We start from the raw sequence: 17,516 nt of genomic DNA on the forward strand, positions 1-17,516 counted from the left end.
CAGTGAGTTCAGTTAATTTAATGATCCGTAGGACATGCTCTCTGCACACAAATAAAACAACTTGTGGACACAGCTTGACCACACAGGGACAAAAAACACTCCCCTGCTCAACCTGGAGGAGGAGCTGATGATGAAAACATGATGTCTACTCAAAAGATAAGGTCTTCTCTCCCTTCCTACTTTTCCTTTGATTTTATAAAACTGTAGCCCACTAAGTTCTTCTGTTCTGTTCAGTCACTCAGTCACGTCTGACTCTTTGTGACCCCGTGACTGCAGCATGCCAAGCTTCCCTGTCCATCACCAACTCCCGGAGCTTGCTCAAACTCGTGTCCATTGTGTTGGTGATGCCATCCAACCATCTCATCCTCTGTCATCCCCTTCTCCTCCTGCCCTCAATCTTTCCAGCATCAGGCTCTTTCTTTTCCAATGAGTCAGTTCTTCGCATCAGGTGGCCAAAGTACTGGAGTTTCAGCTTCAGCATCAGTGCTTCCAATGAGAAAGTTCTTGGAGCATGGCATTTCTCACCCACCTGCTTATATGCCTCACAAGCGTCCTATTCTAATAAATCACTTATCCACCACTTTGCTCTCGCTGAATTGTTCTCTGCACTGAGACATAAAGCACTGTGGTACCAGAGCTCTTCAGAGCCCTCCTGAAATGACATCAATCAGTTTCAGCTGGTGACTGCGGCAGGTCTGTGGTAAAAAAGGAAGGTCTAGGATCAGGTCCTAGCAGGGCCATGGGATGCCATGGGCCAAGAGTTCCAGGGAGGGTGCTCTTTCGATGATAGCCTGTTGCAGTTGGGCCGATCAACCCTGAATGCTTTGGAGCTCTGATTGGGTACCTAAGTACAGGCCAGGGGATTGATGATATAAATGTTTAAAGAGAAGGAACTGGAAGAACAATGGTGATCAGCATGGACTGCCACAGAAAGGTGGCAGGAGTTGTGGAAGGGATCTTTCTGCTGGTGCAGAAGACAAGGGAAATGGTTTATGAAAAGGAAGAATTTCACTCTCTGGTGGCTTTGACAAGGTTCGAGTAGTGGCTGCATAGAAACATAAAAAGAATATAAAGGCTATGCTTGCGCACATCCAACAGCTAGCCTGGGATAAAGCCAGCCACTAAATGATGTTACAGAATTTAATAATCTATACTCTTCTCTCTCACTCTGAGGTTTTCCTTCTATGCTTTACATGTGTTTCCATTCTATTTCTTCCCTTTTTAACTCCAGAAGACTTTTTACTATATTCACTAGAGCAATTCATTCTTCTCTTCTATCTCAGTTTATCTGGCAAGAAACCACTTTAATTCTGAGACTGTTCTTTTATCCCTGATTAAAACTCAAAACACTGTTTTTCTTAACGCCTCTTACCTTTTGAGATGGCACACAACTCTGTGAATTGTGCTTCTCTCTAAATAAATACCCATCACTTTGTCTCTCCTGAATTCTGTGATGAGACATCAAAAATCTGAACTTCATGAAGTCCTAAAACCAGGTGTGTAATCTCAATTAAAAGAGCTCAGGTTCAAGTTTCAATATGGGTTTTGGCTAGGCTGGAGTCCCAACTACGTGGATTCAAGTTCTAAACTGGGTTATAAGATTTCAGTCCTAAATTTAAAAAACTAAGCTGTAAATTAAACAGAGCTATGGGAAATCCAAGACAGCTGCCTGACTCTTCCCAGCTCCCTGACAAACCCCATTTTTTAATTTAATGGGCTAAAGCTTTTCTTGGCTACAAAGCTAATACACTCATCAAAAAAAAGGGGAGGGGGGGATAAAAATGTGTTTTTCACTTGGGGTATCCTTTTTCTTTATTGGACAAAACATACAAGCCTATAAGATCAGTTAACCAGACTTATCTTATTTTACAAATAAATCTATCTTAATTTGGCTGTGTGTGGTAAAAGTGAGGGTAATTTTGGGAAAATTGTATTTTTATAAATATTAAATTTTAGCTCTGCTACTTGAGGCTTAGTCACTCAGTTGTGTCCAACTCTTTGCAACACCATGGACAGAGGAGCCTGGAGGGCTGCAGTCCATGGGATTTTCCAGGCAAGAACACTGGAGTGGGTTGCCATGCCCTCCTCCAGATCATCTTCCTAACCCAGGGATCAAACCCAGGTCTCCTAAATTTACCATATGAGCCACCACAGAAGGGGATTCTGCCTCACCAAATTCTGAAAATTATTAGGACAGGGAACGTATCTACTGTTTAAAACTTACTTTTTGAAATAGCCTTGGTCATTATTTTATATTATTGTAAAACTTAATTGAGTTACTAAGAAGGTATTCTAAGCTTGTTTCTGAAGCTGATCATTGTAATTTATCTTTGAAAAAAGATCAAATGCTTATAATCTATAACCAAAGGATATATGGTTTAAAAAAAATAAACATTTAATGAACTGTGTCCCACCAGATAAAATACCTCTTATTGGGTATTCTTAAGTATACCATGCCTCCTCCCCTCACCACACCCCCCCAAAAAAATTGAAGGGAATCAACTCTTTTGGTGAGTGGGGAGGCAGGGCAGGATTTGAGGTACTTTCCCCCCAATTACTAAAAGTGCCCAACGGAGGATGACTTCCTGAGCCTTAATGTCAGTCTTTCCCTCCTTCCAACCTTTAAAAATGCTGATCCTTTATTTCCAATTTGCAGCCAGACCAGTTCACTGGGGACTTTTTCTGTTCTATTCCTTTGTGGCAAGTTCTCAGACATTAACACCTGGTTGGGGGACTACTGTAGAAGGGATAACATCTAAAGTTGTTAAGTACAAATCTTAATTAAATTATATGGTGGATTTTTTAACATGTGAAAGAAGTTCTTATATAGCTAACTACTGCCTTGGTGAAAGCTACTGTATTCATGAAAATGGCTGCTCCAACAAGGGCTATCTCACAGGCGGGAGCCAAGGCTCCAAGCCTATTATAGACAGAGCCCATGCTAATCAAATGGCAACCCAGTAAGGCCATACAGTGCACCAGGCAGGGAACAACACTGTTCCCTGAGGCAGATTCACAATGCAATCATCAGGTAAATTTTATTGATAGAGATAGATGGGACCATATGATTAACTGTTTAACAAGTGGTATAAAAAAGTTCACAGAGAACCCTGTTATTAAAAAAAAAAACACGGACAGGATGAAAACACTATAGTTTTTCAAGGGTGATTAATACAAGCTTTTAAAAAGTACACAAATATGGACTACTCCTCCCTCAAGGAACAAGCCCTTTTGGCTATGCACTTCATAGCCCAGTCTGCCCCAGACATCAGGCACAAAATTAAAAAAAAAAAAAACTGCTGGTCCTCAGACCATCTATGAGTGATTTACTCCAACTGGCTTATCTGGTTTTCAATAACTGGGATATGGCCAAAAACGCTGACGGCACCCAAAGAGAAAAAGAAAAGGCTCAAATGACTGTGACAGCTCTGTCCACTCAGGGACCACCAAAGAAGAGGCCAGACTTTCTGGGCCACACTGGACATGGCAGACTACAGAGCCATGGTTACTGGGCACCTAGGCAAAATAAGTGTGCCCTGTGTGGACAGAAGGGACACTAGAAGAAATAGTGGTCCACGTGCCCTTGCAAACAGCCAGGGCATTGGCAGAGTGAAGGCCCCAGATGCCCACAACCATAGATGGTTTCACAATCCAAAGACTGACAGGACCCAAGGCTAGAAGTGGCTCTGCCCAGAGACGGCATATATACAACTAACACTGAGCCTCAGGCGGTCACTGAAACGGCAGGCCGCTGGATAGAATTTCTCATAAACACTGCTGCATCTTCTTGCTCTTAACCCAAAGGACTGAAAACCTTATCAACTGTAAGAAATATGTAATGGGAATGTCAGGAAACAGACAGGGGCCCACTTTCCTGGGACCCCTTTTCTGTAACATCAAAAACCGGCTGTTTCTACATTGCCTTCTGTTTATGCCTAATTACCCTATTTCTTTAATAAAAGGGACGTATTAACTAAATTAGGAGTCATTCTACCTCTCAAGGGACAAAAAGGAACCCTCATCACCAAACGATATTAACAGAAAAAAAGGAACGGATTAAATCTATAACTGACATAAAAGACTCAACAGACCCTAAAATATAAAACACTGAGACTCTGGGCCTAATTAAAACAGATTGAGGCCTCAAGTGACCCCCTTCTGGATTTGGAAACCACTGGGGAAAAAAATGGTTCAGATCTTTAAAATTATGGTTATAATCTCTTTTAATGACTTTTCTGATGCTTACTGTTGTATTTTTTTAGATTCCTAAACTTTTTTTTAGATTCCTCAATGCTTAACATCCAAGAGAACTAAAAAGATAATGCTAACCAGAGTGACACTGACTTGCAGTTCTCCAAATAGAAAAGGGACAAAATATATTTGTGTAGGATATAAGATTAATATAATATAAACAGAAATCTACATTTAAATTATTAATGACAATTAGACTTTAAAACAAAGGCTGTGAAAAGAGACAAGGTCACTACATAATGATCAAAGGATCAATCCAAGAAGAATATATAACAATTATAAATATATATGCACCCAACATGGGAGCACCGCAGTATGTAAGACAAATGCTAACAAGTATGAAAGGAGAAATTAACAATAACACAATAATAGTGGGAGACTTTAATACCCCACTCACACCTATGGATAGATCAACTAAACAGAAAATTAACAAGGAAACACAAACTTTAAATGATACAATAGACCAGTTAGACTTAATTGATAGCTATAGGACATTTCATCCGCCCCCCCCCCCCAAAAAAAAAAAGACTGCTCACTATGGCAATTATTGAAGCTGACTTAGGGTGACATAGAGGCTTATTTCCCTTTACCCTTTTGAGTTCTTAGCTGAGGATCTCTGTAAGAAATGACAGAATAGCAGGACAAAATCAAACAGAAGTTTATTAACATAAAAAAGTAAAAATAAAAAAAAAAAAAAAAAAAGAAAAACCGAGAGAAACTCAAAATGTCTCACCTGTAAAGTCTGGTCATTAAAAACCTTATATGTTTCAGAGGAAACATCAGTAATTTAGTGAAAATACTAAAAAAAGATTCTAGTTGACAATTAAAGAATTTTGATTATTTATACGTGTAAAAAAAAAAAATTATTAATGACATCATTCAAGATGCTTCTATTCTTATTTTTCCTGCACTTGATAAAATATTCTCAGAGAAATGTTAGTGTCACTGTGACTACTTTTTCTTTTCCCTTCTATTTGTTCTGATTTTTGCTTTATGTATCCATGCTTCTTTGTTATTAGGTGTCTGATGGTTTATGATGTCTATCTTCTTTGTGAATTATACTTTTTATCATTACAAATATTCACCTGTTTCATTTAAAAATAAATTTTAAACAAGGGACAGTCAGCCAGATGTTCACTCCTTCCCCTGACAGGCCTATGCCCATTCTCAGCTGAAAGTAGCTACTGACTGAAAGAACTTCACCCCTTACCCCCTCTTTTAAGAATAAAAGGGTAAACAGCTGGAGGGGGGAAATGATAAGGACAGAATGAAACGACAAGATAGATGATTAAATATTTAATCCTACTAGGGATTAGAAAGAGAAATAGAAAATAGAAATATATGGAAGACCTCTGTAAGTTAATTATTATTCAAGAAAGCAGGTTTGCTTAACCACAAAACCAAACAGGCTTGCTTAGCAACAGAAGCACAGGGTATGCTCCTAAACCATAAACCAATGGGGGCATGAGACACATATCCTGCCCAGTGAGCTAAGTAAGTTAATGATCCCTAGAATATGTGCTCTACACATGTGGAAAACAAATTTGTGGACCTAGCTTGATCACACAGGGACAAGAAAACTCCTATGCCCAATCTGGAGGAGGAGTTGACGATGAAAACATGGCATCTATTCAAGAAAGACAAAGAAGTCTTCTCCCCCTCCTCACTATTCCTTTGATTATGAAAACTGTAGACCACTAAGTTCGCAGAGCACGGCATTTCTCTCCTGGGCGCTTGGGGCCTCACAGGTGTGCCGTTCTAATAGATCACTTCTTATCCACCACTGTGCTCTTGCTGAATTCCTCTCTGCACTGAGACATAAAGGACTATGGTACCAGCATTCTTCAGAGCCTCCATGAAATGACACCAATCGGTTTCACTTACACCGTGTAATGCCAGTTACGTGTACACAGCATTTTGCTTTTAACTTCACACAAAATATAGTGATAATAAATGCCAATATCAATATTACAACTGTTTTACAAAAGCTGGAGCTTTCAAAATAGAAGCCAGATAAAATTTATAATATGGCCTTGAGCAAAAAAGATATACAACTTAATGATGTCAGATTATAAATGTTGCTACCGCTTAGAGAATGAGTTTTCAGGTCAACTGCTGTGCAACTGATAAGAAAAAGAATGTCCAGGTTAATCAGAATAGAGCCAAATTCCACAGCATGGGAAGTGGTCTGATTGTGATCAGATAGATTATATGCTGCTCTTAATGGTGGCAGTAGTTATCAAGGAGCATTCACAAAGTGGCAGGGGCTGAGCTCAGCTCAGTCGTGTCCAACTCTCTGCAACCCCATGGCCTGCAGCATGCCAGGCTTCCCTGTCCATCACCAACTCCCACCCTCCCAAGATTTATAATGTTAAGCCAACCAATCACAAGGCTTTGGTTCCCAAAGGGTTCATGAAGGTGGCACTGTGCTTTAGTGGTAACGGGGGTAGGAGAATGCCAAAGAATAGACAAGGCAGAGGAAAGACTAATTTTTATCTGATGATACATCTGCTAAGTAATTCATTTTTCGAAGTACGACTTCCAAAAGCAGTGCTTTGTTTCCCTTTAAATGTAAACCAAAATTGTATTAAAACAAACACCAGAAGAACTGGAGGGTATCCAAATTTCAGAACAAAGAAGTGAAATAATTTGTCTGAAGAATTAGAACCCAGGTGTTCTAGCTCCCAGGCTCATATTCTTTCTGCTGCAGCAATTGCTGATTTTACAGCCAAGTATGTGCAACTGCCTTTCTACTCTAGGGGAATACAGATTTGCAAACTATCATTTTTTCCCCCCAATAAACTCAGTTCACTTTTTTCATTCAAACACATTATCTCAACAACACATTTTCTACACACTAAAACCAAAGAAACTCTATTTTTAAGAACTTTATGGGAAGAAAAAAAAAGTGGTTCTAAATACTGTTAAACAAACTCAGCTGTGGGCTGTGGGTGTCAATACATTCAATAGAAACCTTACCTCTTACTTGATGCACAGGAATTAGCTTTCCAGCCAGCATATCATAGACATAAAGAATCTTGCTGTGAGTGCTCGTGGCTAAAACCTCTTCTCCATTAGCACTAAAACAAGCCTTAAAGATCGGAAACTTTTCCAAATAGATGCTCTGAATTTTAGGATTTGTTTTTCCATCAACCTATAAGGAATTTTAAAATATTCCTTTTGATTATTTCCAAAGACCATGTATGCTGATTATAAACACTTTTCACTACAAGTCTCCACATACCTGAAATAGGGATACAGCATTATCCAGTCCAGCGACCATCACAACCTGGGCACGAGGGTGGAACTGCACAGACGAGATCCGAGCAGTAGTAGGACGCTCAGCATTCGCATGCTGGCAGTTCTTCATCTGTGGAAAAATAAAGTTGAAATTTTATCAATTCAAATGGGTTAACATTATCTTCTTTAAAGCATGATAAAAGACATCATAGTTTACAATGCAAAAGAAAGTGCACTGGAATGAAAACCAGAAGACCACAGCTCTGTGACCAACTAGTATTCTAGTACAATGTTTCACTATTCAAGAATCCATTTTTACAATCTTTCAAAGAAGGAGATTAAATCGTTAAGCCTTGGAACTCTAGTACACAATCATTTCCCTGAGATATATCCATTTGAGTTAGGAGATTTTTATTTCCATGGAAATTTTACTTAAAACTCCTACTCTGGCATCGCTGTAGTCATGGTACACAATAAGAGGCAACGAGTGGTCATTCCCAAGGTTCTATGGTTGGCATGTCCACTTGCGCAAACTCCAGGATAGTGATGGATGGGAAAACCCAGTGTGCTGCGGTTCATGGGGTCACAAAGTCAGACTTGACTCAGCAACTGAACAACAGCAATGGTTGGTATAGACTGGTAATGTTTTCCTCTCATGGTATATGGTTGTTAGTTTGAAGTAATGATGATCTCATGTGTCATTTGGACTATTTTCATGCTTTTGTTTTGTTTTTACAGGCTTTTCACTCTGCATTAAAAATGAAATTATATAAAACATCATAGTATTATATGATGTTCTGTTTTTGACTACATTTTCAACAGAGGTGAATTCACTCTATGAGGAGCTAAATGAATTACCTTCAGAGTAAGGATAGACAGAATCACTAATAATTTACCATAAGATCCCCTTTTCTCATATAATTCACACGCTATCACTTTATAATGGGGAAAATTACATCAAAGAGAGAACAGTTCATTTGACAGATATTTGAAGTAAGTGCTGAGTAAGCACTTGGTTACAACAACGAACAAGTGGGACACAGGAGTAAATTAGAAGGTAACTAGAGTAAGCTACTTCTTTAAAAAAAAGGTTGAAAAAAGATTTATTTGGCTGTATCAAGTCTTAGTTGCAGCACATGGGGAATCTTTATTGCAACATGCAGTAGTTTTTCTTGCAGCAGTCTCTCTAGTCTCAATGGATGGGCGTAGTTGGGTGTAGTTGATCTGTGGTTCATGGGATCTTAGTTCCCTGACAAGGATCAGACCCAAGTCCTCTGCACTGGAAGGCAGATTCTTAACCACTGGACCACTAGGGAAGTCTTGAGTAAGCCACTTTAGACAGGAAGGCCAGGAAAGACATTTCTATGACATTATGTGAGCAGAAAGGTAAGAATGAGTTTGCCACTGGCTGTGCTTGAAAAACAGACAGAAGACTGAGCAAGAACAAAGGTTCAGAGGCAAGAAAGGACTCAGCATGTGCAGAAAACAGAAACAAGGTCTCTGCGGCCTAAATAAGGAGTAAGAGAAAAAGGAATGAGATGAAGTTGAAGACGTAAGCATTAAGTCAGATCCCAGGAAGAGGGTAGTGTAGACTATGATAAGAAAGCTTACAAAGAGCAATGAAAAGTGACAGGACATGATGCTTTATTTTTAAAAGACCCTTCAGGCTACTGTAGGAAGAATGGTTGAGGAAGAAATGGAAATGGAGAGTCTAGCCATGAAATTGTTGCCATGCAGCACGAACCAGGCTCCTGTCAACAGAAAGGATGAGAAATGCAAAAGGAGGAATCAAGCAAGAATCATAAAAGATTCCTGGGAACATAATTTAATGTTATCATTTTTGCAAAAGGAAAAAAAAAAAACACCTTACACAAATATTTATCAAGGCAAAAAGACAGCAAGCACATTTAATCCCACAGATAACAGAAAGCCATAGGTCTGAAAGTCAAAGTACATTGGATTTGAGGTAATTAGCTGGTTTGGCCCAATTTTACTAATTCTCACCTTTAAGATTCCTTTAGGAAGAGATGTAGATGTGGATATGAAATTCCCAGTCCTTTGCAACAAATCATCTTCCTCCTCTTCACTTTCATCTATGTCAAACAAACCCATAAGTATATCTTTAGAATCAATGAGATAGCCATCACCTACCCCAAACACCTGTATTTCAAACTTCAACTCCCCTCCCATTCTCCCAACCTCAATCATTTTATTTAAGCTACAACTGGTAAAACAGCAAAATAAATTTGAAAGAGGAAATGACAAACACATCAATGTATATGTTTAAAAGCCCGACTCTGGAATGAAAGGCACACATTCACTACAGTGACTAAAAGAACATGAAATAAAGATAAACTGAGTCAACATTTAAAGAGAGAAACTCATAATTGTGGCAAAACTGGCAACAGGATGAACAGCAGATCTAGCTTAACAATTCACAAGAAAAAGAACTAGAATTTTTAGTTGACTGGAAGATCACTGGTAGCAAACCATGCGTCAGAACTTCAAAGACAGGTAATAGGCCTGCTCTTCCCCTGGAGATGACTGATGAGTCTCCTAAAGAAAGCTGAGAAGCTAAGCAGAGTGTTTAAGGTTAAGGGGGCAAAACCTAGCACCAGAAGCCCTCTAGGGTGCCTAAGGGACCTGATAAACTACCAGGCTCTCAAATTGTTGCCACAAAAGGCAATACATAAAATTAAAGGTGAAATAAAAGAATCGTAAGAAAATCTCCCAAGACCTGAAACCCAGCTTTAAAACCTCGTACTGTCTCATTAGAATAAAACGTTTTAGGATTGCTAGTACCCCTTGCCCAGCCACTTACCCCAAAACAACTGTACAAATTCTCTAGAGAAATATATCATTGTCCTAGACCTCTAGTTAATCAATACTACTTTTCTTTAATTGGAGTATAATTGCTTTACCATATTGTGTTAGTTTCTGCCATACAACGTGAATCAGCTATATATATGCTATACATATTCCCCCCTTTCGGAGTCTCCCTCCCATCCCACCCCCATCCCATCTCTCCAAGTCATTACAGAGCACCAAGCTGAGCTCCCTGTACTATACAGAAGGTTCCCACTAGCTATCTGTTTTACACATGTGTTAGTTGCTCAGTTGTGTCCGACTCTTTGTAACCCAATGGACAGTAGCCCATCAGGCTCCTCTGTCCATGGAATTCTCCAGACAAGAATAATGGAGTGAGTAGCTAGTCCCTTCTCCAGGGGATCTTCCAGACCCAGGGATCGAACCTGTGTCTCCTGCATTGCAGGCAGATTCTTTACCACTTGAGCCACCAGGGAAGCCCCACCGCACACACAGTAATGTATACAAGTCAATGCTACTCTCTCAATTCATCCCATCTTCCCTTTCCCACATGTCCAAAAGTCTGTTCTCTATATCCGTGTCTTCTATTCCTGCCCTGCAAATAGGTGCAGTACCATTTTTCTATTTGATATTTGCCCACCACTCAATGAAACAGAACCAGGTCAATAATGACAAGGTGAATATAATCTGACTGAAAACCTAAGGAGAAACAAACAATCCTCACAGGAGATCTAGATAATGGAGTTATCAGACATAAAAATTTAAATATTATGTTTAAAACTTATGGAAAAAGAGATCAGGTCTGTGGTTTCCAGAGATTGGTGAGGGAGAGGAACGTAAGGGGAAATTGGATGAAGGCAGTCCAAAAGGTATAAGCTTTCAGTTATAAGATCAGTAAGTACTAGAGATATAACATACAACATGATAACTAGAATTCTGCTATATATATCAAAGTTGTTAAGATATAAAAATCTTAAGACATCTCATCACAAGGAAAAATATTTCTTTTCTATGTCTATAACTTTTTATCTATCTGAGATGACGGATGTTCACATACACTAAACTTATTTTGGTGATCATTTCATGATGTCTGTAAGTCAAATCATTACACTGTACACCTTAAACTTATACAGTGTTGTAGGTCAATTCTCTCAATAAAACTGGAAGGAAAAGAAAAATAAAAAAATTAAAACTTCATTTTTAATATATTTAACATATTTAAAAGACATGTTTTACATATTTGAAAGACAAGACTCAGAAGTAAGCCAGAAAACTAGATGAGTAAAAAAGAACCAGCCACTTCTCTGGCAGTCCAGCAGTTAAGACTTTGCCTTCCAATGCAGGGGGTAAGGGTTTGATCCTTGATTAGGGAGCAAAGATCCCACATGCCTCTAGGCCAAAAAACCAAAACACAAATAGAAGCAATACTGTAACAACTTCAGTTAAGACTTAAAAAGCAAAACAAAATCTCAGACTATCATAAAAAAAAAAGAACCAAATAGAAATTCTAGAACTGAAAAAAACACAGTAATGAAAATTTAACATCCAGTGGATGGTTTTAACAGGTATCAAAATTACATGAAGAGAGAATTCGTGGTCTAGAAAAAGGATCAGAAAAAATTATCCAGACTAAAGCATAGAAAGCAAAAAGAAAATACAGAAAAGAATAGTCTACAGCCATACCACCCTGAATGCACCCAATCATCAGAAAAGAACACACAGAATGTTTAAAAAAAATTAACATAAATGTAACTGGTATCCTAGAAAGAAAGAAAGAATGGAACAAAAACAATTTGAAGAGATTAACAGGCAAGAATTTGCAAAACTTAGAAAAGACATCTAGTCAGATTCAAGAGTACCTGTGAAGACCAAGAATACAAACCAATCTAAAAAGATTGGGGGGAGGGGTAGATAAATTGACAAAAAAGCAACAATAACACAATTACAATATTAAGGAATTATTACTGATTACTGCAAGCATATCAGTTCAGCTCAGTTGCTCAGTCATGTCCAACTCTGCAAACCCACAGACTGCAGCATACCAGGCTTCCCTGTCCATTACCAACTCCCAGAGCTTGCTCAAACTCATGTCCATTGAGTCAATGATGCCATCCAACCATCTCATCCTCTGACGTCCCCTTCTCCTCCTGCCTTCAATCTTTCCCAGCATTAGGGTCTTTCCCAAGGAGTCAGTTCTTCTCATCAGGTGGCCAAAGTATTGGAGCTTCAGCATCCGTTCTTCCAAAGAATATTCAGGACTGCTTTCCTTTAGGGTGGACTGGTTGGATCTTCTTGCAGTCCAAGGGACTCTCAAGACTCTTCTCCAACACTACAGATCAAAACCATCAATTACTTCAGCACTCAGCTTTCTTTATCATCCAACTCTCACATCCATATATGATGACTGGAAAAACCACAGCTTTGACAAGACAGACCTTTGTCAGCAAAGTAATGTCTCTGCTTTTTAACACGCTGTCTAGGTTTGTCATAATTATTCTTCCAAGGAGCAAGCATCTTTTAATTTCATGGCTGCAGTCACCATATGTAGTGATTTTAGAGCCCCCAAAATAGTCTGTCACTGGTTCCCCATCTATTTGCCATGAGGTGAGGGGACCAGATGCCATGATCTTCACATTTTGAATGTTGGTTTTAAGCCAGCTTTTTCACTTTCCTCTTTCACTTTCATCAAGAGGCTCTTTAGTTCCTCTTCACCTTCTACCATTAAGGGTGGTGTCATCTGCGTATCTGAGGTTATTGATATTTCTCCTAGCAATCTTGATTCCAGCTTGTGCTTCATCCAGTCCAGCATGAAGTACTCTGCATATGAATTAAATAAGCAAGATGATAATACACAGCCTTGATGTACTCCTTTCCCAATTCGGAACCAGTCCGTTGTTCCATGTCTGGTTCTAACTGCTGCTTCTTGATCTGCATACAGATTTCACAGGAGGCAGGTAAGGTGGTCTGATATTTCCATGTGTTTAAGAATTTTCCATAGTTTTCTGTGACCCACATAGTCAAAGACTTTGGTGCAGTCGATGAATCAGATGTTTTTCTGGAATTCTCTTGCTTTTTCTATGATCCAATGGATCGTAACAGCATTACAGTTACGTTTAAAGCAGGGTGGGAGTTGGGGGCGGTATTTCTCTTTTAATCTAGAAACTTCCTTGGCAGTCCAGGAGTTAAGATTCCGCACATTCATTTCAGGGTGCACAGGTCTAATCCCCAGTCAGGGAACTTACGTAACAGTGAGCCAAAAAAAGTAATTCAGAAAAAACAAAAAATAACCTTAAAAAAACACAATAATCTAGTATTTATAGATAAAAATAACAAATGGTGGGACTTCCCTGGTGGTCTAGTAGTTAAGAATCTGCCTTAAAGGGACAGAGTTAAATGGTTAGAAATCTCAAGGGACATGAGATCGATCCTTGGTCTGGGAAGACCCCTCATGCCATGGAGCATCTAAACCCATGTGATGGAATTCCTGAGCCCACACACTCCAGGGTCTGCACACTGCAATGAAGAATAGCCCCCACTCACTGCAACTAGAGAAAAGCCCACACGCAGCAATGAAGACCTAGCACAGCCAAAAATTAACTAATTAATTTTTAAAAATAACTGTGAGATTAAAACTGTGAAGCTCGGTTATTATAGTCACCACTTTGCCAATAAGTATACTTTGGACAAATCACTTGTATCTTTTTGAACCTTACTCCTGTCATCTGTCCAATAAAGGTATTAGACTTCAATATCCCAGACAGTAACAGACTGGCTAACTGTTGACCTAATTCATTTCCCTATTCTCCTTGGCACAAAGACACACTCTACTTCCTGGTATTCCATGCAGTTAAGTGTGGTCTCATGACTGAGTTCTGGCCAAAAAAATGTGGGCGCAAGTATCATGTAGCACTTACAGGACAGGTTTTATTAAGCTCCCTTGGTGAGCCTCTCTCACTTCTCCTGTAAGTCAACTGGTAGTCGTCAATACCTTCGGCAACTCTGGAAGGCCCAGAATGAGATGGCAGAATCTCTAAGAATTTGGGCCCCTGAAGTAGAACATGACCTCACCACCCTAACCATATGCACAGAAAAAAATTCTACCTGATTAAGCCACTGGGATCTGGGAAATTTTCTGCTTCAGTGCTAGCATAAAACCTTATCTATAATTACATGGATCTAAAATAGAGTATTCTATGAATGCAGTATTCTAAAACAGATAATAAAATTGTATTTCATTCAGGAAAGTAAACTGGTAACCAAAGTTTGTAATTATGTCATGTTAAAAAAAGTGATGACAAGATGATTAACATACCAAAAAAAAAAAAAAAAAACTTGGAAAAATATTTCTCAAATAACAGAACAGTTTCATATGAAAGATAAGATTATATCTCTTCAAAATACAGGACTAGAGAGTAGGAAGATTAAATTTCAAAATAGTAAAAAATTAGAACAATTAGTTCTTAAAGAGGAAGAGAGTAAGAAACAGCCAAATAAAGAGCACAACATTATTTGATATATTGAAGCAGAGGCTAAGTTATCATCTAGCAGCTGTTGTGGAAAAGCTTCTTGCAGTGGATCAAGTCAGGTTATATCACTAAGAGTCCCTCAACCTCTAAAAGTATCTAGTTGGAAACCAGAAGGTAAGTTTCTACTTACTAACTGATTGAGTTTTCTATCAGAAATGTATAAAACTCGTTCCTTGTAAGGGCTCCCTATACTTGAATACCAGGACTGATATGGGTTGGGAGAAGGAAGGGAGAGGTGATGACGACAATCAAATAGAAATTCATCATATATCAAAGATGCTAAGAAAGGAGCTCCTGTATTACAATCAAAGGCTATACTGCAGAATCCCTCAAGGATTTCAAAGGTCAATTTCAAGTCTAAAATTTGTAACTCCAAAAACTCATATCAGGTCTTGGCCAAACTATAACACCTAAACTCAAAGATCTTAACGGTAGAAAACAGTTTTGGTACAAGTCAAACTTAAAATCCAGAGTTGAAAAATAGGTTTTTAGGAAGTATGTAATCCTCTGGGTCTGACCTGATAGGTGCTCCTTAGCAAAACATTCCATTTCCTAGTGGATAGCTAGATCAGTTGCTCATGTCTTTGGAAGGGGCTCTGAATCAAGAACTAACACTACTATTAATTTTTTTACTTAATCCTATGTCATAATGTAACATAGTTCTGTTGAAGAAAACAAAATAAAATTCATCCATTATTGCCTTTACAAGTAAAGAATATACTATTAAGTCTTACATTATTGTAAAAGCATTTCCCTCAGAGAAATGGTAGACTTCAAAACCAGGTATTTAAAAAAAAAGACATTTCAAACATTAATGAGTCTCATGAGAAACCTCAAATAATAACAGAACAACATTAGGAATCTAGTTACCAATTTAAACAGAGGTGTCAACACTCACCATCTGAAGGTGTTTTCCATTTATTGGCCTCTGCCCAGGCAGGGACTCCCCCCATAGCATGCTGAAATCTAAGCAAAAACATAAAATTTTGCAGGGACCACTGTATTTATACTTTTGTACATTTAAAGAACATAGGTCAGAACATAAATAGAAATCTCTTCCAAAGAAGTTCTTATCCTGAGGAACAGAAGGGCTAGTCACACAGGATATTCCCAACCTGCCTAAATTGATAACCATCTAAACTAGTCCGGGATACAGGACACCTGGATACCTATTTGTTGTTACTAATTACATTTGCTGTTGCCTTATTTGCACATATAAACACACAAGATTTGGTGATTAAGTAAAGAAATAGAAAACTCTTTGTGGTTATAAATCAATGCTAACAGAATACACAATAGAATACTAGAACATGTCTGAAAGAAAATGACCAGACTGGTAAAATAAACAAACCTTCATTGTATATCCTTTGACTAAAATGGGAGCACTTCACCCTGGAAAAAGCAAGCTCCAAGAGAAGCATGCTAGTTACATTCTGGTATGTAGAAGCCTGCAAAAATCATTCTAATTGTTTAAAACAGAATCATAGACAAGTCCACCAAACTAAGCCCACTGGACAAAATGTATGAAACTGTTTTCAAAAGTTGGACAAAAGGCAACATAGGACTATGATCCCTAAGAGAAGAGAAATAACAAGGGGAGCCATGCCATTACTGGGATTTTCCCCTCAAGGCATTTTTATAAGACCCTGACACAGAGGTAAGGGGAAAATGATCAGACTTGAAAGAAGCTGAGACAACAGGAACTTGAGGGGCAATCAACTATAGAAGAGGAAGAGAATGAGCTCCAGAAATTTGCACAGGGGGTCCACAGACACTTCTGAATACTAAGCTACACACTCACAGAATAAGATTCCATGAGGTCAATCAAGCAAGGAACTACTAGACGGATCTAAGTTGCACAGAACCAAAGTTCAGACATTTGAGTTCAACCAGTCAGAGGAAGGGTCCTTATTGAACACTCAGGACATTCAGCAGAGATCCCAGGAAGGTCACATCTTAATAGGGCTAAACCAGCCTAGAATAAATGCTACTCAAATAGAAAAAAATCTCTAAAAACAAGTCTTGAAAGGATCAAAGTGATTTCCAAGTCATTTAACTGCCTGCCAAGACAAAGTTAAACACCCATTGAAAACAAAAAACAAAATCCAGGCACTGAACAACATTCACACTGCCCAGAATACAATCAAAATTATTAGATTTACAAAGAAGCAGAAAAATATGAACCATAACCAGAAAAAAAAAAAAAAGCAGTCAACAGAAATGAAAGACCTGACAGGATTAGCGCTCAAGGACCTAAAAGTAACTAATACACATAAAAACGAATGAAACCATGCCATTTGCAGAAATGTGGATGAGTCTAGAGACTCTCACAAAGTGAGGTGAGTCAGAAAGAGAAAAATAAATATCATGCAATATTGCTTACATGTGGAATCTAGAAAAATGATACAGATGAACTTATCAGCAAAGCAGAGAGACACAGATGTAGAGAACAAGTGTATGGTAATGGATGGGGGCAGGGGGAGGGGGGCAGGATGAACTGGGAGACTGGGATTGACACATAGACACTATGTACAAAGTAGATAACTAGTGAGAACCTAATGCATAGCACAGGACTGTCTACTCAATGCTCTGTGGTACCTAAACGGGAAGGAAATCCAAAAAGAGGGGATATATGTACATGTATAGCTGATTCACTTTGCTGTACAGCAGAAA

The 17,516-nt window shown here is 38.6% G+C and overlaps 1 protein-coding gene across 1 annotated transcript in view; it reads right to left on the minus strand.

The window, feature by feature from the left end:
• UTP18 (UTP18 small subunit processome component) overlaps positions 1 to 17,516 on the minus strand; it is a 58,360-nt gene that overhangs the window by 34,232 nt on the left and 6,612 nt on the right. The window contains exons 4-7 of the mRNA XM_061391339.1: positions 15,742 to 15,809; positions 9,496 to 9,584; positions 7,496 to 7,621; positions 7,231 to 7,405 (exon numbers count right to left, since the gene is read on the minus strand). Coding sequence (XP_061247323.1) covers positions 7,231 to 7,405; positions 7,496 to 7,621; positions 9,496 to 9,584; positions 15,742 to 15,809 — 458 coding nt within the window. The remainder of the gene's footprint in view (positions 1 to 7,230; positions 7,406 to 7,495; positions 7,622 to 9,495; positions 9,585 to 15,741; positions 15,810 to 17,516) is intronic.

This window comes from Bos javanicus, chromosome 19 (assembly GCF_032452875.1).
Source record: "Bos javanicus breed banteng chromosome 19, ARS-OSU_banteng_1.0, whole genome shotgun sequence".
Lineage (NCBI taxonomy): Eukaryota > Metazoa > Chordata > Mammalia > Artiodactyla > Bovidae > Bos > Bos javanicus.